Source organism: Oncorhynchus keta, unplaced genomic scaffold, assembly GCF_023373465.1.
Source record: "Oncorhynchus keta strain PuntledgeMale-10-30-2019 unplaced genomic scaffold, Oket_V2 Un_contig_2103_pilon_pilon, whole genome shotgun sequence".
In the NCBI taxonomy this organism is placed as follows: Eukaryota; Metazoa; Chordata; class Actinopteri; order Salmoniformes; family Salmonidae; genus Oncorhynchus; species Oncorhynchus keta.
In genome coordinates, this window is record NW_026282282.1 from 110,001 (window position 1) to 134,589 (window position 24,589).

Here is a 24,589-nt window from a genome sequence, read left to right on the forward strand (position 1 = left end):
GGGGATTGTAGAGAGGGACACTGCTAGTGCTTGGGTCACCTAAAGACACAGGGATTGTAAGAGGGACACTGCTAGTGCTTGGGTCACCTAAAGACACAGGGGATTGTAGAGAGGGACACTGCTAGTGCTTGGGTCACCTAAAGACACAGGGATTGTAGAGAGGGACACTGCTAGTGCTTGGGTCACCTAAAGACACAGGGATTGTAAAGAGGGACACTGCTAGTGCTTGGGTCACCTAAAGACACAGGGATTGTAAAGAGGGACACTGCTAGTGCTTGGGTCACCTAAAGACACAGGGGATTGTAAAGAGGGACACTGCTAGTGCTTGGGTCACCTAAAGACACAGGGGGATTGTAAAGAGGGACACTGCTAGTGCTTGGGTCACCTAAAGACACAGGGGATTGTAAGAGGGACACTGCTAGTGCTTGGGTCACCTAAAGACACAGGGGATTGTAAAGAGGGACACTGCTAGTGCTTGGGTCACCTAAAGACACAGGGGGATTGTAAAGAGGGACACTGCTAGTGCTTGGGTCACCTAAAGACACAGGGGATTGTAAAGAGGGACACTGCTAGTGCTTGGGTCACCTAAAGACACACAGGGATTGTAAAGAGGGACACTGCTAGTGCTTGGGTCACCTAAAGACACAGGGATTGTAAAGAGGGACACTGCTAGTGCTTGGGTCACCTAAAGACACAGGGGGATTGTAAAGAGGGACACTGCTAGTGCTTGGGTCACCTAAAGACACAGGGATTGTAAAGAGGGACACTGCTAGTGCTTGGGTCACCTAAAGACACAGGGATTGTAAAGAGGGACACTGCTAGTGCTTGGGTCACCTAAAGACACAGGGATTGTAGAGAGGGACACTGCTAGTGCTTGGGTCACCTAAAGACACAGGGATTGTAAAGAGGGACACTGCTAGTGCTTGGGTCACCTAAAGACACAGGGATTGTAAAGAGGGACACTGCTAGTGCTTGGGTCACCTAAAGACACAGGGATTGTAAAGAGGGACACTGCTAGTGCTTGGGTCACCTAAAGACACAGGGATTGTAAAGAGGGACACTGCTAGTGCTTGGGTCACCTAAAGACACAGGGATTGTAAAGAGGGACACTGCTAGTGCTTGGGTCACCTAAAGACACAGGGATTGTATTGAGAGGGACACTGCTAGTGCTTGGGTCACCTAAAGACACAGGGATTGTAAAGAGGGACACTGCTAGTGCTTGGGTCACCTAAAGACACAGGGATTGTAGAGAGGGACACTGCTAGTGCTTGGGTCACCTAAAGACACAGGGGTTGTAAAGAGGGACACTGCTAGTGCTTGGGTCACCTAAAGACACAGGGATTGTAAAGAGGGACACTGCTAGTGCTTGGGTCACCTAAAGACACAGGGATTGTAAAGAGGGACACTGCTAGTGCTTGGGTCACCTAAAGACACAGGGATTGTAGAGAGGGACACTGCTAGTGCTTGGGTCACCTAAAGACACAGGGGTTGTAAAGAGGGACACTGCTAGTGCTTGGGTCACCTAAAGACACAGGGGTTGTAGAGAGGGACACTGCTAGTGCTTGGGTCACCTAAAGACACAGGGATTGTAAAGAGGGACACTGCTAGTGCTTGGGTCACCTAAAGACACAGGGATTGTAAAGAGGGACACTGCTAGTGCTTGGGTCACCTAAAGACACAGGGATTGTAGAGAGGGACACTGCTAGTGCTTGGGTCACCTAAAGACACAGGGATTGTAGAGAGGGACACTGCTAGTGCTTGGGTCACCTAAAGACACAGGGATTGTAGAGAGGGACACTGCTAGTGCTTGGGTCACCTAAAGACACAGGGGTTGTAGAGAGGGACACTGCTAGTGCTTGGGTCACCTAAAGACACAGGGATTGTAGAGAGGGACACTGCTAGTGCTTGGGTCACCTAAAGACACAGGGGTTGTAGAGAGGGACACTGCTAGTGCTTGGGTCACCTAAAGACACAGGGTTGTAGAGAGGGACACTGCTAGTGCTTGGGTCACCTAAAGACACAGGGATTGTAGAGAGGGGCTAGTGCTTGGGTCACCTAAAGACACAGGGATTGTAGAGAGGGACACTGCTAGTGCTTGGGTCACCTAAAGACACAGGGATTGTAGAGAGGGACACTGCTAGTGCTTGGGTCACCTAAAGACACAGGGATTGTAGAGAGGGACACTGCTAGTGCTTGGGTCACCTAAAGACACAGGGGTTGTAGAGAGGGACACTGCTAGTGCTTGGGTCACCTAAAGACACAGGGGTTGTAGAGAGGGACACTGCTAGTGCTTGGGTCACCTAAAGACACAGGGGTTGTAGAGAGGGACACTGCTAGTGCTTGGGTCACCTAAAGACACAGGGGTTGTAGAGAGGGACACTGCTAGTGCTTGGGTCACCTAAAGACACAGGGGTTGTAGAGAGGGACACTGCTAGTGCTTGGGTCACCTAAAGACACAGGGATTGTAGAGAGGGACACTGCTAGTGCTTGGGTCACCTAAAGACACAGGGATTGTAGAGAGGGACACTGCTAGTGCTTGGGTCACCTAAAGACACAGGGGTTGTAGAGAGGGACACTGCTAGTGCTTGGGTCACCTAAAGACACAGGGATTGTAGAGAGGACACTGGACACTAGAGAGGGACACTAGTGCTTGGGTCACCTAAAGACACAGGGGTTGTAGAGAGGGACACTGCTAGTGCTTGGGTCACCTAAAGACACAGGGATTGTAGAGAGGGACACTGCTAGTGCTTGGGTCACCTAAAGACACAGGGGTTGTAGAGAGGGACACTGCTAGTGCTTGGGTCACCTAAAGACACAGGGATTGTAGAGAGGGACACTGCTAGTGCTTGGGTCACCTAAAGACACAGGGATTGTAGAGAGGGACACTGCTAGTGCTTGGGTCACCTAAAGACACAGGGATTGTAGAGAGGGACACTGCTAGTCACCTAAAGCTTGGGTCACTGCTAGTGCTTAAAGACACAGGGATTGTAGAGAGGGACACTGCTAGTGCTTGGGTCACCTAAAGACACAGGGATTGTATTGTAGAGGGACACTGCTAGTGCTTGGGTCACCTAAAGACACAGGGATTGTATGTAATGTAGGGACACTGCTAAAGTGTCTCACCTAAAGACACAGGGGTTGTAGAGAGGGACACACTGGGTATGTAATGTATATATATATAATAAAGAGGGGATGTGCTGCTAGTGCTTCACCATCTTGTGTCTCCAGTCTCTAGGAAACAGGGGTTGTAGTATATATATAATAAAGAGGGGTCGTGTTTCACCACACTGGGTATGTAATGTATATATATATAATAAAGTGTCTCCAGTCTCTAGGAAACAGGGGTTGTAGAGAGGGACACTGGGTATGTAATGTATATATATATAATAAAGTGTCTCCAGTCTCTAGGAAACAGGGGTTGTAGAGAGGGACACTGGGTATGTAATGTATATATATATAATAAAGTGTCTCCAGTCTCTAGGAAACAGGGGTTGTAGAGAGGGACACTGGGTATGTAATGGGTATATATATAATAAAGTGTCTCCAGTCTCTAGGAAACAGGGGTTGTAGAGAGGGACACTGGGTATGTAATGTATATATATATAATAAAGTGTCTCCAGTCTCTAGGAAACAGGGGTTGTAGAGAGGGACACTGGGTATGTAATGTATATATATATAATAAAGTGTCTCCAGTCTCTAGGAAACAAAAATGGGAAGCTGTGGACATCTGACGAAGAAGTTTCTCCTGAGGTGCTGGCTAAGGTAACTACACTCTCTACATATCTCCTCCTAACTACACTCTCCTGAGGTAACTACACTCTACATATCTCCTCCTAACTACACTCTCCTGAGGTAACTACACTCTACATATCTCCTCCTAACTACACTCTCCTGAGGTAACTACACTCTACATATCTCCTCCTAACTACACTCTCCTGAGGTAACTACACTCTCTACATATCTCCTCCTAACTACACTCTCCTGAGGTAACTACACTCTACATATCTCCTCCTAACTACACTCTCCTGAGGTAACTACACTCTACATATCTCCTCCTAACTACACTCTCCTGAGGTAACTACACTCTACATATCTCCTCCTAACTACACTCTCCTGAGGTAACTACACTCTACATATCTCCTCCTAACTACACTCTACATATCTCCTCCTAACTACACTCTACATATCTCCTCCTAACTACACTCTCCTGAGGTAACTACACTCTACATATCTCCTCCTAACTACACTCTCCTGAGGTAACTACACTCTACATATCTCCTCCTAACTACACTCTCCTGAGGTAACTACACTCTACATATCTCCTCCTAACTACACTCTCCTGAGGTAACTACACTCTCCTGAGGTAACTACACTCTACATATCTCCTCCTAACTACACTCTCCTGAGGTAACTACACTCTACATATCTCCTCCTAACTACACTCTCCTGAGGTAACTACACTCTACATATCTCCTCCTAACTACACTCTCCTGAGGTAACTACACTCTCTACATATCTCCTCCTAACTACACTCTCCTGAGGTAACTACACTCTCCTTAGGTAACTACACTCTCTACATATCTCCTCCTAACTACACTCTCCTGAGGTAACTACACTCTACATATCTCCTCCTAACTACACTCTCCTGAGGTAACTACACTCTACATATCTCCTCCTAACTACACTCTCCATATCACCTCCTAACTACACTCTCCTAAGGTAACTACACTCTACATATCTCCTCCTAACTACACTCTCCATATCTCCTCCTAACTACACTCTCCTAAGGTAACTACACTCTCTACATATCTCCTCCTAACTACACTCTCCCTAAGGTAACTACACTCTCCATATCTCCTCCTAACTACACTCTCCTGATATACTCCTCCTAACTACACTCTCCTGAGGTAACTACACTCTACATATCTCCTCCTAACTACACTCTCCTGAGGTAACTACACTCTACATATCTCCTCCTAACTACACTCTACATATCTCCTCCTAACTACACTCTACATATCTCCTCCTAACTACACTCTCCTGAGGTAACTACACTCTACATATCTCCTCCTAACTACACTCTCCTGAGGTAACTACACTCTCCTGAGGTAACTACACTCTACATATCTCCTCCTAACTACACTCTCCTGAGGTAACTACACTCTACATATCTCCTCCTAACTACACTCTCCTGAGGTAACTACACTCTACATATCTCCTCCTAACTACACTCTCCTGAGGTAACTACACTCTACATATCTCCTCCTAACTACACTCTCCTGAGGTAACTACACTCTACATATCTCCTCCTAACTACACTCTCCTGAGGTAACTACACTCTACATATCTCCTCCTAACTACACTCTCCTGAGGTAACTACACTCTCCTGAGGTAACTACACTCTACATATCTCCTCCTAACTACACTCTCCTGAGGTAACTACACTCTACATATCTCCTCCTAACTACACTCTCCTGAGGTAACTACACTCTCTACATATCTCCTCCTAACTACACTCTCCTGAGGTAACTACACTCTACATATCTCCTCCTAACTACACTCTCCTGAGGTAACTACACTCTCTACATATCTCCTCCTAACTACACTCTCCTGAGGTAACTACACTCTCCTTACATATCTACCTCCTCTACATATCTCCTCCTAACTACACTCTCCTTAGGTAACTACACTCTACATATCTCCTCCTAACTACACTCTCCTGAGGTAACTACACTCTACATATCTCCTCCTAACTACACTCTCCTGATAACTAACACACTACATATCTTCTCCTAACTACACTCTACATATCTCCTCCTAACTACACTCTCCTAAGGTAACTACACTCTACATATCTCCTCCTAACTACACTCTCCTGAGGTAACTACACTCTACATATCTCCTCTAACTACACTCTCCTAAGGTAACTACACTCTCTACATATCTCCTCCTAACTACACTCTCCTGAGGTAACTACACTCTCCTACAGGTAATCTCTACATATCTCCTCCTAACTACACTCTCCTGAGGTAACTACACTCTACATATCTCCTCCTAACTACACTCTCCTAACTACAGGTAACTACACTCTACATATCTCCTCCTAACTACACTCTACTATCCTCCTAACTACACTCTCTCCTCCTAACTACACTCTACATATCTCCTCCTAACTACACTCTCCTGAGGTAACTACACTCTACATATCTCCTCCTAACTACACTCTCCTGAGGTAACTACACTCTACATATCTCCTCCTAACTACACTCTCCTGAGGTAACTACACTCTACATATCTCCTCCTAACTACACTCTCCTGAGGTAACTACACTCTACATATCTCCTCCTAACTACACTCTACATATCTCCTCCTAACTACACTCTCCTGAGGTAACTACACTCTCTACATATCTCTCCTCTCTCTTTCTGTCCCTCGCTCTCCTCCCCTCTCTTTCTGTCCCTCGCTCTCCTCCTCTCTCTTTCTGTCCCTCGCTCTCCTCCTCTCTCTTTCTGTCCCTCGCTCTCCTCCTCTCTCTTTCTGTCCCTCGCTCTCCCCTCCTCTCTCTTTCTGTCCTCGCTCTCCTCCTCTCTCTTTCTGTCCCTCGCTCTCCCTCCTCTCTTTCTGTCCTCGCTCTCCTCTCTCTTCTGTCCCTGTGCCTCTCTCTCTTTCTGTCCCTCGCTCTCCTCCTCTATTTCTTTCTGTCCTCGCTCTCCTCTCCTCTCTCTTTCTGTCCCTCGCTCTCCTCCTCTCTCTTTCTGTCCCTCGCTCTCCTCCTCTCTCTTTCTGTCCCTCGCTCTCCTCCTCTCTCTTTCTGTCCCTCGCTCTCCTCCTCTCTCTTTCTGTCCCTCGCTCTCCTCCTCTCTCTTTCTGTCCCTCGCTCTCCTCCTCGATCTCTCTGTCCCTCGCTCTCCTCCTCTCTCTCTGTCCCTCGCTCTCCTCCTCTCTTTCTGTCCCTCGCTCTCCTCCTCGCTCTCTGTCCCTCGCTCTCCTCCTCTCTTTCTGTCCCTCGCTCTCTGTCCTCTTTCTGTCCCTCGCTCTCCGCCTCGCTCTCTGTCCCTCGCACTCCTCCTCTCTTTCTGTCCCTCTCTCTGTCCCTCGCTCTCCTCTCTCTTTCTGTCCCTTGCTCTCCTCTCTCTCTGTCCCTCACTCTCCTCTCTCTCTGTCCCTCACTCTCCTCTCTCTCTGTCCCTCACTCTCCTCTCTCTCTGTCCCTCGCTCTCCTCCTCTCTCTCTGTCCCTCGCTCTCCTCTCTCTTTCTGTCCCTCGCTCTCCTCTCTCTTTCTGTCCCTCGCTCTCCTCCTGTCTCTCTCTGTCCCTCGCTCTCCTCTACCTCTCTCTTTTCTAATACTTTCCCCCCACACGGGTCCCCAGTGGGACTCAAACCTATAACCCTGGTAATTTCAAGCACTATGCTCTACCAACTGAGTTGCTCTCCTCTCCCTTTCTCTGTCCTCCCTCTCTCCGTCTCTCCTCCCCAGGTCCAGGCCATTAAGCTGTTGGTGCGTTGGCTCCTCGGTATGAAGAACAACCAGTCTAAATCGGCCAACTCCACCCTCCGACTGCTGTCCGCCATGCTGGTCTCGGAGGGAGACCTCACAGAACAGAAGAAGATCAGGTATGTGGAGGTCAGAGGTCAACAACGCTGGTCTGAGAGGGAGACCTCACAGAACAGAAAAAGAGCAGGTATGTGGAGGTCAGAGGTCAACAACGCTGGTCTGAGAGGGAGACCTCACAGAACAGAAGAAGATCAGGTATGTAGAGGTCAGAGGTCAGACTGCTGTCAGCCATGCTGGTCTCAGAGGGAGACCTCGCAGAACAGAAGAAGATCAGGTATGTGGAGGTCAGAGGTCAGACTGCTGTCAGCCATGCTGGTCTCAGAGGGAGACCTCTGGGTCAGGTGTTGAAGGTTAGGGATTAGAGGTCGTTGGTTAAGCGGTCAGGCTAACTGCGTTTTGGGGGGGTAGGTTACAAAATAGCAATTCATGCTCATTTACTCACATCTCTTCCTCCTCTTCCTCCCGCAGTAAGTCAGACATGTCTCGTCTGCGTCTGGCAGCAGGAGGAGCCATCATGAAGCTGGCCCAGGAGCCGGTTTACCATGACATCATCACACCGGAACAGTTCCAGCTCTGTGGGCTGGTTATCAACGTAAGACTGTCTGTCAGGGTGGGACTTTAGGACACGTTTCTGTCAGACTGTCTGTCGGGGTGGGCTGGTTATCAACGTAAGACTGTCTGTCAGGGTGGGACTTTAGGACACGTTTCTGTCGGGGTGGGACTTTAGGACACGTTTCTGTCAGACTGTCTGTCAGGGTGGGCTGGTTATCAACGTAAGACTGTCTGTCGGGGTGGGACTTTAGGACACGTTTCTGTCGGGGTGGGACTTTAGGACATGTTTCTGTCAGACTGTGTCAAGGTGGGACTTTAGGACACGTTTCTGTCAAACTGTCTGTCAGGGTGGGACTTTAGGACACGTTTCTGTCGGGGTGGGACTTTAGGACATGTTTCTGTCAGACTGTCTGTCGGGGTGGGACTTTAGGACACGTTTCTGTCAAACTGTCTGTCAGGGTGGGCTGGTTATCAACGTAAGACTGTCTGTCGGGGTGGGACTTTAGGACACGTTTCTGTCAAACTGTCTGTCGGGGTGGGACTTTAGGACATGTTTCTGTCAGACTGTGTCAAGGTGGGACTTTAGGACACGTTTCTGTCAAACTGTCTGTCAGGGTGGGACTTTAGGACACGTTTCTGTCGGGGTGGGACTTTAGGACATGTTTCTGTCAGACTGTCTGTCGGGGTGGGACTTTAGGACACGTTTCTGTCAGACTGTGTCAAGGTGGGACTTTAGGACACGTTTCTGTCAAACTGTCTGTCAGGGTGGGACTTTAGGACACGTTTCTGTCGGGGTGGGACTTTAGGACACGTTTCTGTCAGACTGTCTGTCAGGGTGGGCTGGTTATCAACGTAAGACTGTCTGTCGGGGTGGGACTTTAGGACACGTTTCTGTCAGACTGTCTGTCGGGGTGGGACTTTAGGACACGTTTCTGTCAAACTGTCTGTCGGGGTGGGACTTTAGGACATGTTTCTGTCAGACTGTGTCAAGGTGGGACTTTAGGACACGTTTCTGTCAAACTGTCTGTCAGGGTGGGACTTTAGGACACGTTTCTGTCAGACTGTCTGTCAGGGTGGGCTGGTTATCAACGTAAGACTGTCTGTCGGGGTGGGACTTTAGGACACGTTTCTGTCAAACTGTCTGTCAGGGTGGGACTTTAGGACACGTTTCTGTCAGGGTGGGACTTTAGGACACGTTTCTGTCAGACTGTCTGTCAGGGTGGGACTTTAGGACACGTTTCTGTCAGGGTGGGACTTTAGGACACGTTTCTGTCAGGGTGGGACTTTAGGACATGTTTCTGTCAGGGTGGGACTTTAGGACACGTTTCTGTCAGACTGTCTGTCAGGGTGGGACTTTAGGACACGTTTCTGTCAGGGTGGGACTTTAGGACACGTTTCTGTCAGGGTGGGACTTTAGGACACGTTTCTGTCAGGGTGGGACTTTAGGACATGTTTCTGTCAGGGTGGGACTTTAGGACACGTTTCTGTCAGACTGTCTGTCAGGGTGGGACTTTAGGGACGTTTCTGTCAGGGTGGGACTTTAGGACACGTTTCTGTCAGGGTGGGACTTTAGGACATGTTTCTGTCAGGGTGGGACTTTAGGACACGTTTCTGTCAGGGTGGGACTTTAGGACATGTTTCTGTCAGGGTGGGACTTTAGGACATGTTTCTGTCAGGGTGGGACTTTAGGACACGTTTCTGTCAGGGTGGGACTTTAGGACATGTTTCTGTCAGGGTGGGACTTTAGGACACGTTTCTGTCAGGGTGGGACTTTAGGACACGTTTCTGTCAGGGTGGGACTTTAGGACACGTTTCTGTCAGGGTGGGACTTTAGGAAGTGTTGAAGTGTTCTGTCCTTGTTGTTGTTGTAGTGTTCTGTCCTTGTTGTTGTTGAAGTGTTCTGTCCTTGTTGTTGAAGTGTTCTGTCCTTGTTGTTGTTGTAGTGTTCTGTCCTTGTTGTTGTAGTGTTCTGTCCTTGTTGTTGTTGTAGTGTTCTGTCCTTGTTGTTGTTGAAGTGTTCTGTCCTTGTTGTTGTAGTGTTCTGTCCTTGTTGTTGTAGTGTTCTGTCCTTGTTGTTGTAGTGTTCTGTCCTTGTTGTTGTAGTGTTCTGTCCTTGTTGTTGTTGTAGTGTTCTGTCCTTGTTGTTGTTGAAGTGTTCTGTCCTTGTTGTTGTTGAAGTGTTCTGTCCTTGTTGTTGTAGTGTTCTGTCCTTGTTGTTGTTGTAGTGTTCTGTCCTTGTTGTTGACGTGTTCTGTGGTCTCCTGCAGGATGAGTGTTACCAGGTGCGTCAGATCTTTGCCCAGAAGTTACACCTGGCTCTGGTCAAGCTGCTCCTCCCGTTAGAGTACCTGGCCGTCTTCTCGCTGTGTGCCAAAGACCCGGTCAAGGAGAGGAGGGCCCACGCCAGACAGTGTCTGCTCAAGAACATCAGTATCAGACGGGAATTCATCAACAACAACCCCCTGGCCCACGGTTAGTGAACCGGACCGTAACAACAACCCCCTGGCCCACGGTTAGTGAACCGGACCGTAACAACAACCCCCTGGCCCACGGTTAGTGAACCGGACCGTAACAACAACCCCCTGGCCCACGGTTAGTGAACCGGACCGTAACAACAACCCCCTGGCCCACGGTTAGTGAACCGGACCGTAACAACAACCCCTGGCCCACGGTTAGTGAACCGGACCGTAACAACACCCCCTGGCCCACGGTTAGTGAACCGGACCGTAACAACAACCCCCTGGCCCACGGTTAGTGAACCGGACCGTAACAACAACCCCCTGGCCCACGGTTAGTGAACCGGACCGTAACAACAACCCCCTGGCCCACGGTTAGTGAACCGGACCGTAACAACAACCCCCTGGCCCACGGTTAGTGAACCGGACCGTAACAACCCCCTGGCCCACGGTTAGTGAACCGGACCGTAACAACAACCCCCTGACCCACGGTTAGTGAACCCGACCGTAACAACAACCCCTGGCCCACGGTTAGTGAACCGGACCGTAACAACAACCCCCTGGCCCTGCGGTTAGTGAACCGGACCGTAACAACAACCCCCTGGCCACGGTTAGTGAACCGGACCGTAACAACCCCCCTGGCCCACTGTTAGTGAACCGGACCGTAACAACAACCCCTGACCCACGGTTAGTGAACCGGACCGTAACATGACCCACATCAACCCCCTGACCCACGGTTAGTGAACCGGACCGTAACAACAACCCCCTGGCCCACGGTTAGTGAACCGGACCGTAACAACAACCCCCTGGCCCACGGTTAGTGAACCGGACCGTAACAACAACTCCCTGGCCCACGGTTAGTGAACCGGACCGTAACATGACCACACATCAACCCCCTGGCCCACGGTTAGTGAACCGGACCGTAACATGACCACACATCAACCCCCTGGCCCACGGTTAGTGAACCGGACCGTAACAGCCCCCTGGCCACGGTTAGTGAACCGGACCGTAACAACAACCCCCTGGCCCACGGTTAGTGAACCGGACCGTAACAACAACCCCTGGCCCACGGTTAGTGAACCGGACCGTAACAACAACCCCCTGGCCCACGGTTAGTGAACCGGACCGTAACAACAACCCCCTGGCCCACGGTTAGTGAACCGGACCGTAACAACAACCCCTGGCCCACGGTTAGTGAACCGGACCGTAACAACAACCCCCTGGCCCACGGTTAGTGAACCGGACCGTAACAACAACCCCCTGGCCCACGGTTAGTGAACCGGACCGTAACAACCCCCTGGCCCACGGTTAGTGAACCGGACCGTAACAACAACCCCCTGACCCACGGTTAGTGAACCGGACCGTAACATGACCACACATCAACCCCCTGACCCACGGTTAGTGAACCGGACCGTAACAACAACCCCCTGGCCCACGGTTAGTGAACCGGACCGTAACAACAACCCCTGACCCACGGTTAGTGAACCGGTCCGTAACAACAACTCCCTGGCCCACGGTTAGTGAACCGGACCGTAACATGACCACACATCAACCCCCTGACCCACGGTAAGTGAACCCGACCGTAACAACAACCCCTGGCCCACGGTTAGTGAACCGGACCGTAACAACAACCCCCTGGCCCACGGTTAGTGAACCGGACCGTAACAACAACCCCTGGCCCACGGTTAGTGAACCGGACCGCAACAACCCCCTGGCCCACTGTTAGTGAACCGGACCGTAACAACAACCCCCTGACCCACGGTTAGTGAACCGGACCGTAACATGACCACACATCAACCCCCTGACCCACGGTTAGTGAACCGGACCGTAACAACAACCCCCTGGCCCACGGTTAGTGAACCGGACCGTAACAACAACCCCCTGACCCACGGTTAGTGAACCGGACCGTAACAACAACTCCCTGGCCCACGGTTAGTGAACCGGACCGTAACATGACCACACATCAACCCCCTGGCCCACGGTTAGTGAACCGGACCGTAACATGACCACACATCAACCCCCTGGCCCACGGTTAGTGAACCGCACCGTAACAACAACCCCCTGACTCACGGTTAGTGAACCGGACCGTAACATGACCACACATCAACCCCCTGGCCCACGGTTAGTGAACCGGACCGTAACATGACCACACATCAACCCCTTGACCCACGGTTAGTGAACCGGACCGTAACACTGTTAATACATCAGGACACGACTCAACCCCACTGTTAATACATCAGGACACGACTCAACCCCACTGTTAATACATCAGGACACGACTCAACCCCACTGTTAATACATCAGGACACGACTCAACCTCACTGTTAATACATCAGGACACGACTTAACCCCACTGTTAATACATCAGGACACGACTCAACCTCACTGTTAATACATCAGGACACGACTCAACCCCACTGTTAATACATCAGGACACGACTCAACCTCACTGTTAATACATCAGGACACGACTCAACCCCACGACTCAACCCCACTGTTAATACATCAGGACACGACTCAACCCCACTGTTAATACATCAGGACACGACTCAACCCCACGACTCAACCTCACTGTTAATACATCAGGACACGACTCAACCCCACGACTCAACCCCACTGTTAATACATCAGGACACGACTCAACCCCACGACTCCACCCCACTGTTAATACATCAGGACAGAAAATGTACTAAGTCCCTCCTCCCCTGTCTCCTCTCCTCCTTTCCCCTCTCCCCTCCTTTCTCCTTCTCCCTCCTCCCCTCCTCTCTCCTTCTCCCTCAGAACCACTCTCTCCTCACTGTTAATACATCTCCCCCTCCCTCTCTCCCCCTCTCCCCCCTCCTCCCCTTAATCTCCTCTCCCCTCTCCCCTCTCAACCTCCCCTAATCTCAGGACTTCTCCTCTCCCCCTCTCCCTCTTCTCTCCCCTCTCCTCTCCCCCTTCTCTCCCTCTCCTCCCCCTTCTCCTCCTCTCTTCTCCCCCTTCTCCCTCTCCCCCTCTCTCCTTCTCCCCCTCTCTCCTTCTCCCCCTTCTCCCTCTCCCCTCTCCCCTTCTCCCCCTCTCTCCTTCTCCCGACTCCCCTCTCTCCTTCTCCCTCTCCTTCTCCTCTCCTCCCTCTCCCCCTCTCCCCCATCTCCCCTAATACATCCCCCTCTCCCCCTCTCCCCCTCTCGACTCAACCTCCTGTTCCCATCCTCCCCCCCCGACTCCCCCTCTCACTGTTAATACATCAGGACACGACTCAACCTCACTGTTAATACTCAGGACCCTCCCTCCGCGACTCAACCTCACTGTTAATCCTCAGGACATGACTCAACCCCCTGTTAATCCTCAGGACACGACTCCCCCACGACTCCCCTCCTCTTCTAATACCTCACTGTTCCCCTCAGGACATGACTTCCCCGACTCCCTCACTGTTAATCTCAGGACACTCCTCCCCTCCTGTTCCTACCTCTCACGACTCAACCCTCACTGTTAATACATCTCCCCCGACTCTCCCCCTCTCCCCTGTTAATACCTCTCCTCCTCCCCTCCTCTCCTACTCCAACCTCCCCACTGTTAATACATCAGGACACGACTCAACCTCACTGTTAATACTCCCCTCCTCTCCTCCTCTCCCCCTCTCTCCTCCTCAACCCCACTGTTAATACTCCATGACTCAACCCCTCCTCTTCTCCTCCCTGTTAATACATCAGGACGACTCCCCCACTGTTAATACATCTCCCCTCCTGTTAATACATCAGGACACGACTCAACCTCACTGTTAATACATCAGGACATGACTCAACCCCCGACTAAACCTCACTGTTAACGACTCAACCCCGACTCAACCTCACTGTTAATACATCCCTCGACTCAACCCTGTTAATACATCAGGACCGACTCAACCCGACTCAACCTCACTGTTAATACATCTCCTCCGACTCAACCTCACTGTTAATCCCATCAGGACACGACTCAACCCCTGTTAATACATCAGGACTCCTCCCCTCCTCAACCTCACTGTTAATACTCAGGACCCTCCAACCCCCTGTTCCTCAGGACCGACTCTCCTCCACTGTTAATACTCCTCCTCTCCCCTCCTCTCCTAATACTCCCCGACTCCAACCTCTGTTAATCCCTCCTCTCCCCTCTCCCACGACTCCCCCTCAACCCCTGTTAATACATCCTCGACTCTCCCTCACTGTTAATACCTCCCGACTCTCCCCGACTCCTAATACTCCCCTCTTACTAAGTCCTCCTCCCCTGTCTCCTCTCCTCCTCTCCCCCTCTCCTCCCTCCCTCCTCTCTCCTCCCTCTCCCTCCCCTCCTGTTCTCCCCTCCTCTCCTCCTCTCCCCCTCCTCCCCTCCTCTGTCTCCTCTCCCCCCTCTCCCCCCCTCCTCTCCCTCCTCTTCCTCCTCTCCTCCTCTCCCCCCTCTGTTCCCCCTCCTCTCCCTCCTCTCCCCTCCTCTCCTCTCCTCCTCTCCCCTCCTCTCCCCCTCTCCCCTCCTCTCCCCTCCTCTCCTCCTCTCCTCCTCTCCCCCTCTCCCCTCTGTTCCTCTCCCTCCTTCCCTCAACCTCCTCTCCCCTCCTCTCCTCCTCTCCCCTCCTCTCCCCCCTCTCCCTCCCTCTCCCTCCTCTCCCCTCCTCTTCTCTCTCTCCCCCTGTCTCCCCTCCTCTCTCCTCCTCTCTCCCTCCTCTCCCCTCCTCTCCCCTCTCCCCTCCTCTCCCCTCCTCTCCTCTCCTCTCCCCTGTCTCCCTACTCTCCCTCCTCTCCCCCTCCCTCCCTCTCCTCCTCTCCCCCCCTCTAGTCCTCTCCTCCCCCTCCTCCCTCCTCTCCCCTCCTCTCCCCTCCTCCCCTCCCTCTCTCCCTCCTCCCTCCTCTCTCCCCTCCTCTCCTCCCTCCCCCTCTCCCCTCCTCTCCTCCTCTCCCCTCCTCTCCTCCTCTCCCCCCTCTCTCCCCCTCCCTCCCCCTCTCCCCTCCCCTCTCCTCCCTCTCCCCCTCCTCCCCTCTCCCCCTCTCCCCTCCTCTCCCCCTCCTCCCCTCCTCTCCCCCTCCCCTCCTCTCCCCCTCCCTCCTCCTCCTCTCCCTCCTCTCCCCCTCTCCCCTCCCTCCCCCCTCTCCCCCCCTCCCCCTCTCCCTCTCCTCCTCTCCCCTCTCCTCCTCCCTCCTCTCCTCCTCTCCCCTCCTCCTCCCTCCTCTCCCCTCCTCTCCTCCTCTCCCCCCTCTCCCTCTCTCCTCCTCCCCCCTCTCTCCCCCTCTCCCCCTCCTCCTCTCCCCCTCCTCTCTCTCCCTCTCCTCCCCCTCCCTCCTCCTCTCTCCTCCCCTCCCCTCCTCCCCTCCTCTCCTCCTCTCTCCTCCTCTCCCTCCTCTCCCCCTCTCCCCTCCTCTCCTCCTCCTCCTCCTCTCCTCCCTCTCCTCCTCTCCTCCTCCCCTCCTCTCCCTCCTCTCCCTCCTCCCCTCCCTCTCCCTCCTCTCCTCCTCTCTCCTCCTCTCCCCTCCTCTCCCCTCCTCTCCTCCTCCCCTCCTCTCCCTCCTCTCCCCTCCTCCCCCTCCCTCCCCCTCCCCTCCTCCCTCCTCTCCTCCTCCTCCCCTCCCTCTCCTCCTCTCCCCTCTCCCTCCCTCTCCTCTCCTCCTCTCCTCTCCCCTCCTCTCCTCTCCCTCCCCTCCCTCTCCTCCTCTCCCCTCCTCTCCTCTCCCTCCTCTCCTCCCCTCTCCCCTCCTCTCTCCCTCCCCCTCCCTCCCTCTCCCCTCTCCCCTCCTCTCCCCTCCCCCTCCCCCTCCTCCTCCCTCTCCCCTCCTCTCCTCCTCTCCCAAGCCCTCTCCTCCTCCCTCCCCCTCCTCCCCCTCCCTCCCCTCCTCTCCCTCCCCTCTCCCCTCCTCCTCTCCCCTCCTCTCCCCTCTCCCCTCCTCTCCCTCCTCTCCTCCCCTCTCTCCCCCTCCCTCCTCCCTCTCCCTCCCCTCTCCTCCTCTCCTCCTCTCCCCCTCTCCCCTCCCTCTCCCCTCCTCTCTCATCCTCCTCTCCTCCCCTCTCTCCTCCTCTCCCCCTCTCCCCTCCTCTCCCCTCACCTCTCCTCCTCCTATGTGGTCCCTCTCTCCTCCCTACCTGTCTCTCCAGACTCCCCTCCTCTCCCCTCTCCTCCTCCTCCATCACCTCTCCTCTCTCCCCTCTCCTCAACCTCTCCCCCTCTCCTCTCCTCTCTCCTCAACACCTCCTCTCCCCTCCCTCCCCTCCTCCCCCTCCCTCCCTCCTCTTCATCCCTCCTCAACCAGACAGTACATCTCTCTCCTCTTCATCTCTCCTAAACCAGACAGTCTCCTCCCTCTCCTCTCCTCTCCTCTCATCTCTCCTCAATCAGACAGTCATGTCTCTCCTCTCTCATCTCCTCTCCCCTGACCTCTCCTCCTCTCCCCTCCTCTCCCCTCTCCCCTCCTCTCCCTCCTAAACCCAGTACATCCTCTCTCTCCCCCTCCCCTCTCAGACCTCCCCTCCTCATCTCTCCTCTCATCAGACCCTACCTCTCCCTCCTCTCCCTCTCCTCTCTCCTCCCTCCCCCTCTCCTCAACCTCTCCCCTCTCCTCTTCCCTCCCAACCCAGTACTCCCCCTCTCCCCTCCTCTCCTCTCTCAACCCTCATGGTCTCTCCTCTCTCTCCTCTCCTCCAGACAGTCCTCTCCTCTCATCAGACTACTCCCTCTCTCTCCTCCTCTCCCTCCTCTCCCTCCCTCATCCCCCTCCTCCTCCCTCCAGACAGTACATGGTCTCTCCTCTTCTCCTCATGGTCTCTATCAGACAGTACCTCCTCTCCTCCTCCTCATCTCTCCCCCCTACTCCTCCTCCTCTCCTCCTAAACCCAGTACCTGGTCCCCTCTCCCTCCTCTCCCTCCTCATGGTCTCTCCCTTCCCTGCCTCCACACTTCTCTCCCTCCTCCAGACAGTACCTGGTCCCTCCTCTTCATCTCTCCTCTCCCCCTCTCACGGCCTCTCCCCTTCATCTCCCCTCTCCAGACAGTACATCCTCTCTCCTCTCATCTCTCCTCAACCCAGTACATGGTCTCTCCCTTCATCCTCCTCATCAGACCTACATGGTCTCTCCTCTTCCTCTCCTCCCTCCCCAGACAGTACCTCCCTCTCCTCCTCTCCCCTCATCTCTCCTCTTCTCTCTCCTCCTCCCCTCCTCTCTCCTCTCCTCCTCTCTCCCTCCTCTCCTCCTCTCCCCTCTTCTCTCCCTCCCTCCCTACCTCCTCTCCTCTCCTCCTCTCTCCTCCTCTCCCTCCCTCCTCTCTCCTCCCTCCCCTCCTAAACCCTCCTCTCCTCCTCCCTCCTCCCCTCCCCTCCTCTCCTCCTCTCCTCCCTCCCTCCTCCCTCCTCTCCCTCTCTCCTCCTCTACCCTCCTCCTCCTCTCCCCTCCCTCCTCTCCTCCCTCCCCTCTCCTCTCCTCTCCCTCCTCTCCTCTCCTCTCCCTCCTCTCCCTCCTCCCCTCCCTCTCCTCCCTCCCTCCCCTCCCTCCTCCTCCTCCTCTCTCCTCTACCTCCTCCCTCTCCTCCTCTCATCTCTCCTCCTCCTCTCCTCCCTCCTCCCTCCTCCTCTCCTCTCCTCCCCTCTCCCTCCTCTCCCTCCCCTCTCTCCTCCTCCTCCTCCTCCCCTCCCCCTCCTCTCCTCCTCCTCTCCCCCTCTCCCTCCTCCTCTCCTCCTCTCCTCTCTCCTCTATAGATAAGATGATGTCTCTCCTACCAGAGTATGTGGTCCCTTATATGATCCACCTGTTGGCTCATGACCCAGACTTCACCAAGCCACAGGACTTTGAACAGCTCCGAGACCTCAAGGAGTGAGTGTACACACACCATACACACACACACACACACCATACACACACACCATACACACACACACACACATACACACATACACACACCATACACACACACACACACACACACACACACACACACACACACACACACACACACACACACACACACACACACACAGACAGTACACACCACACACACACCATACACACACACCATACACACACACCTACATCACACACCACACACATACACACACCTCTTCACACTCCACACACACAGACACACATGGTCTCACACACACACACCATACACAACCAGACAGTACACCTCCACACATCACCACACACACCATACAGTACACACCATACACACACACCACACACAACACACACATACATGGTCACTCCTCTTCATCACACACAACCAGACAGTACATGGTCACACCTCTTCACACCACACACCATACACACACACACACACACACACCATACACACACCAGACACACACACTCCACACACCATACACTCAACCAGACACATACACACACCATACACACACAAAACACACACACACACACAGACACACACACACACCTCTTCATCAGACAGTACACACACACACACACCTCACATCACACCATACACACACACCATCACACACACCAGACAGTACACACACCATCACACACCACACACACACACTCCACTTCATAAACCAGACAGTACACACACCATCTTCATCACACACACACACACACCATACACTCACACTCTTCACACCAGACACACACACCACTCCACCATACATCACACCTACAACCAGACACACATACACACACCTTCTTCACACACACACACACACACACACACACACCCTACACACACCACAACACAGACAGTACACACACACACACCATCACACACAGACACACATACACACACTTCATCTACACCTCACAGACACACACACACACACCATACACATACACACACCATACACATACACACACCTACACACACACCACACGTACACACTCCACTTCACACCGCGCACACCAGACACACCATGGTCACTCCACCTTCATCACTCCACAACCACACACATACATGGTCACACACACCATCACACACACACACCAGACACACACACTCCACACATCCATACACACACACAGACCATACACACACACACACCATACACATACACACACCATACACACACACACACCATACAACACAGACACACACACGTACACACACATCACTCCAAACCAGACAGTACGCACGCGCACACTCTACACACACACCTAAACACACATACACACACCTACATCACACACACACACACACACACACACACTTCACTCACACAGACAGTACACTCACACACTTCATCTCACCAACCAGACAGTACACACATCACCTCTTCACCACACACACACACACACACACTTCATACACACACACACACACACACACACACACCATACACTAAACCAGACAGTACACACCATCACTCACAAACCACACACACACACCATACAGTACATACACTCCTCTACACATCACACCATACAACACAGACAGTACACACACACACTTCATCACTCCTAAACCAGACACACACACACACACCTACACACCATACATGGCCTCACCACACACATACATCACTCCTACACACACACCACACACATACACACACACACCATCTCCACACACCATACACATACACACACCATACACATCACACACCATACACACACACACACCATACACACACACCACACACACACGTACACACACATACACACAGCACGCGCACACACACACACACACACACACACACACACACACACACACACACACACCACACACACCATACACACACACACACATGAACAAACATCACCTCTCCTCTTCATCCCTCCTAAATCAGACAGTACATGGTCTCTCCTCTTCATCTCTCCTCAACCAGACAGTACATGGTCTCTCCTCTTCATCTCTCCTCAACCAGACAGTACATGGTCTCTCCTCTTCATCTCTCCTCTTCATCTCTCCTCAACCAGACAGTACAGGGCCTCTCCTCCTCTTCATCAGACAGTACATCACCTCTCCTCTTCATCAGACAGTACATCTTCCTCTCCTCTTCATCTCTCCTCTTCATCTCTCCTCAACCAGACAGTACATGGTCTCTCCTCTTCATCTCTCCTCAACCAGACAGTACATGGTCTCTCCTCTTCATCTCTCCTCAATCAGACAGTACATGGTCTCTCCTCTTCATCTCTCCTCAATCAGACAGTACATGGCCTCTCCTCTTCATCAGACAGTACATGGCCTCTCCTCTTCATCTCTCCTAAACCAGACAGTACATGGTCTCTCCTCTTCATCTCTCCTCAACCAGACAGTACATGGTCTCTCCTCTTCATCCCTCCTAAACCAGACAGTACATGGTCTCTCCTCTTCATCTCTCCTCAACCAGACAGTACATGGTCTCTCCTCTTCATCTCTCCTCAATCAGACAGTACATGGTCTCTCCTCTTCATCTCTCCTCAACCAGACAGTACATGGTCTCTCCTCTTCATCTCTCCTCAACCAGACAGTACATGGTCTCTCCTCTTCATCTCTCCTCAACCAGACAGTACATGGTCTCTCCTCTTCATCTCTCCTCAACCAGACAGTACATGGTCTCTCCTCTTCATCTCTCCTCTTCACCAGACAGTACATGGTCTCTCCTCTTCATCTCTCCTCAACCAGACAGTACATGGTCTCTCCTCTTCATCTCTCCTCTTCATCAGACAGTACATGGCCTCTCCTCTTCATCTCTCCTAAACCAGACAGTACATGGTCTCTCCTCTTCATCTCTCCTAAATCAGACAGTACATGGCCTCTCCTCTTCATCTCTCCTCTTCATCTCTCCTCAATCAGACAGTACATGGTCTCTCCTCTTCATCTCTCCTCAACCAGACAGTACATGGTCTCTCCTCTTCATCTCTCCTCAATCAGACAGTACATGGTCTCTCCTCTTCATCCCTCCTAAACCAGACAGTACACAGCCTCTCCTCTTCATCTCTCCTCAACCAGACAGTACATGGTCTCTCCTCTTCATCCCTCCTCAATCAGACAGTACATGGTCTCTCCTCTTCATCAGACAGTACATGGCCTCTCCTCTTACACACGAACACAGACAGCTTGAGTATTTCTGATGTGTGTGTGTGTGTGTGTGTGTGTGTGTGTGTGTGTGTGTGTGTGTGTGTGTGTAGGTGTCTGTGGTTCATGCTAGAGGTGTTGATGGTGCAGAATGAGAACAACAGTCACGCCTTCCTGAGGAAGATGGTGGAGAACATCAAGCAGACCAAAGACGCACAGTGTCCTGACGACCCGAAGGCTAACGAACACACACACACACACACACACACACACACACACACACACACACACACACACACACACACACACACACACACACACACACACACACAGTGTCCTGACGACAGGCTAACGACACACACACACACAGTGTCCTGACGACCCGAAGGCTAACGAGGTACACACACACACACACACACACACAGTGTCCTCTTCACGACCCAAGGCTAACAGGTACACACACACACACACACAGTGTCCTGACGACCAGACAGGTACACACACACACACACACACACACACCCAGGCACAGGTACACACAGTGTCCACACGCACAGTGTCCTGACGACCCGAAGGCTAATGAGGTACACACACACACACACACACACACACACAGTGTCCTGACGACCAGGCTAATGAGGTACACACACACACACACGCACAGTGTCCTGACGACCCGAAGGCTTCAGGTACACACACACACACACACACACACACACACAGTGTCCTGACGACCGCCAAGGCTAATGAGGTACACACACACACACACACACACAGTGTCCTGACGACCCGAAGGCTAGAATGAGTACACACACACACACACACACACAGTGTCCTGACGACCAGTATGAAGGCTAATGGTACACACACACACACACACAGACACAGCACAGTGTCCTGACGACTTCATCTATGAGGTAGACCCATTCAGACAGTGTGTAGACCCTAACTGAGGCTAACAGACCCACACACACACTGACTATAGACCCATTCAGCCAGTATGTTAACTGACTATAGACCCATTCAGCCAGTATGTTAACTGACTACAGACCCATTCAGCCAGTATGTTAACTGACTATAGACCCATTCAGCCAGTATGTTAACTGACTATAGACCCATTCAGCCAGTATGTTAACTGACTATAGACCCATTCAGCCAGTATGTTAACTGACTATAGACCCATTCAGCCAGTATGTTAACTGACTATAGACCCATTCAGCCAGTATGTTAACTGACTATAGACCCATTCAGCCAGTATGTTAACTGACTATAGACCCATTCAGCCAGTATGTTAACTGACTATAGACCCATTCAGCCAGTATGTTAACTGACTATAGACCCATTCAGCCAGTATGTTAACTGACTATAGACCCATTCAGCCAGTATGTTAACTGACTATAGACCCATTCAGCCAGTATGTTAACTGACTATAGACCCATTCAGCCAGTATGTTAACTGACTATAGACCCATTCAGCCAGTATGTTAACTGACTATAGACCCATTCAGCCAGTATGTTAACTGACTATAGACCCATTCAGCCAGTATGTTAACTGACTATAGACCCATTCAGCCAGTATGTTAACTGACTATAGACCCATTCAGCCAGTATGTTAACTGACTATAGACCCATTCAGCCAGTATGTTAACTGACTATAGACCCATTCAGCCAGTATGTTAACTGACTATAGACCCATTCAGCCAGTATGTTAACTGACTATAGACCCATTCAGCCAGTATGTTAACTGACTATAGACCCATTCAGCCAGTATGTTAACTGACTATAGACCCATTCAGCCAGTATGTTAACTGACTATAGACCCATTCAGCCAGTATGTTAACTGACTATAGACCCATTCAGCCAGTATGTTAACTGACTATAGACCCATTCAGCCAGTATGTTAACTGACTATAGACCCATTCAGCCAGTATGTTAACTGACTATAGACCCATTCAGCCAGTATGTTAACTGACTATAGACCCATTCAGCCAGTAGTTAACTGACTATAGACCCATTCAGCCAGTATGTTAACTGACTATAGACCCATTCAGCCAGTATGTTAACTGTTAACTATAGACCCATTCAGCCAGTATGTTAACTGACTATAGACCCATTCAGCCAGTATGTTAACTGACTATAGACCCATTCAGCCAGTATGTTAACTGGCTATAGACCCATTCAGCCAGTATGTTAACTGACTATAGACCCATTCAGCCAGTATGTTAACTGACTATAGACCCATTCAGCCAGTATGTTAACTGACTATAGACCCATTCAGCCAGTATGTTAACTGACTATAGACCCATTCAGCCAGTATGTTAACTGACTATAGACCCATTCAGCCAGTATGTTAACTGACTATAGACCCATTCAGCCAGTATGTTAACTGACTATAGACCCATTCAGCCAGTATGTTAACTGACTATAGACCCATTCAGCCAGTATGTTAACTGACTATAGACCCATTCAGCCAGTATGTTAACTGACTATAGACCCATTCAGCCAGTATGTTAACTGACTATAGACCCATTCAGCCAGTATGTTAACTGACTATAGACCCATTCAGCCAGTATGTTAACTGACTATAGACCCATTCAGCCAGTATGTTAACTGACTATAGACCCATTCAGCCAGTATGTTAACTGACTATAGACCCATTCAGCCAGTATGTTAACTGACTATAGACCCATTCAGCCAGTATGTTAACTGACTATAGACCCATTCAGCCAGTATGTTAACTGACTATAGACCCATTCAGCCAGTATGTTAACTGACTATAGACCCATTCAGCCAGTATGTTAACTGACTATAGACCCATTCAGCCAGTATGTTAACTGACTATAGACCCATTCAGCCAGTATGTTAACTGACTATAGACCCATTCAGCCAGTATGTTAACTGACTATAGACCCATTCAGCCAGTATGTTAACTGACTATAGACCCATTCAGCCAGTATGTTAACTGACTATAGACCCATTCAGCCAGTATGTTAACTGACTATAGACCCATTCAGCCAGTATGTTAACTGACTATAGACCCATTCAGCCAGTATGTTAACTGACTATAGACCCATTCAGCCA

The 24,589-nt window shown here is 51.6% G+C and overlaps 1 protein-coding gene and 1 long non-coding RNA gene across 41 annotated transcripts in view; one reads left to right on the top strand and one right to left on the bottom strand.

The window, feature by feature from the left end:
- LOC127920879 (uncharacterized) overlaps positions 1 to 2,926 on the bottom strand; it is a 5,207-nt gene extending 2,281 nt beyond the window's left edge. For 10 of the 40 annotated variants that reach the window (XR_008107738.1, XR_008107744.1, XR_008107774.1 and 7 more), the window contains exons 1-6: positions 2,660 to 2,926; positions 2,546 to 2,594; positions 2,056 to 2,447; positions 1,768 to 1,963; positions 1,180 to 1,571; positions 586 to 834 (exon numbers count right to left, since the gene is read on the bottom strand). This is a non-coding gene — a long non-coding RNA (uncharacterized LOC127920879). The remainder of the gene's footprint in view (positions 1 to 585; positions 835 to 1,179; positions 1,572 to 1,767; positions 1,964 to 2,055; positions 2,448 to 2,545; positions 2,595 to 2,659) is intronic. The other 30 variants (XR_008107768.1, XR_008107766.1, XR_008107752.1 and 27 more) reach the window with 23 other exon arrangements.
- Positions 1 to 24,589, top strand: part of LOC127920873 (sister chromatid cohesion protein PDS5 homolog A-like) — a 128,793-nt gene that overhangs the window by 79,091 nt on the left and 25,113 nt on the right. Inside the window, exons 22-27 of the mRNA XM_052504901.1 lie at positions 3,694 to 3,762; positions 7,479 to 7,615; positions 8,025 to 8,148; positions 10,376 to 10,580; positions 18,259 to 18,373; positions 21,623 to 21,753. Coding sequence (XP_052360861.1) covers positions 3,694 to 3,762; positions 7,479 to 7,615; positions 8,025 to 8,148; positions 10,376 to 10,580; positions 18,259 to 18,373; positions 21,623 to 21,753 — 781 coding nt within the window. The remainder of the gene's footprint in view (positions 1 to 3,693; positions 3,763 to 7,478; positions 7,616 to 8,024; positions 8,149 to 10,375; positions 10,581 to 18,258; positions 18,374 to 21,622; positions 21,754 to 24,589) is intronic.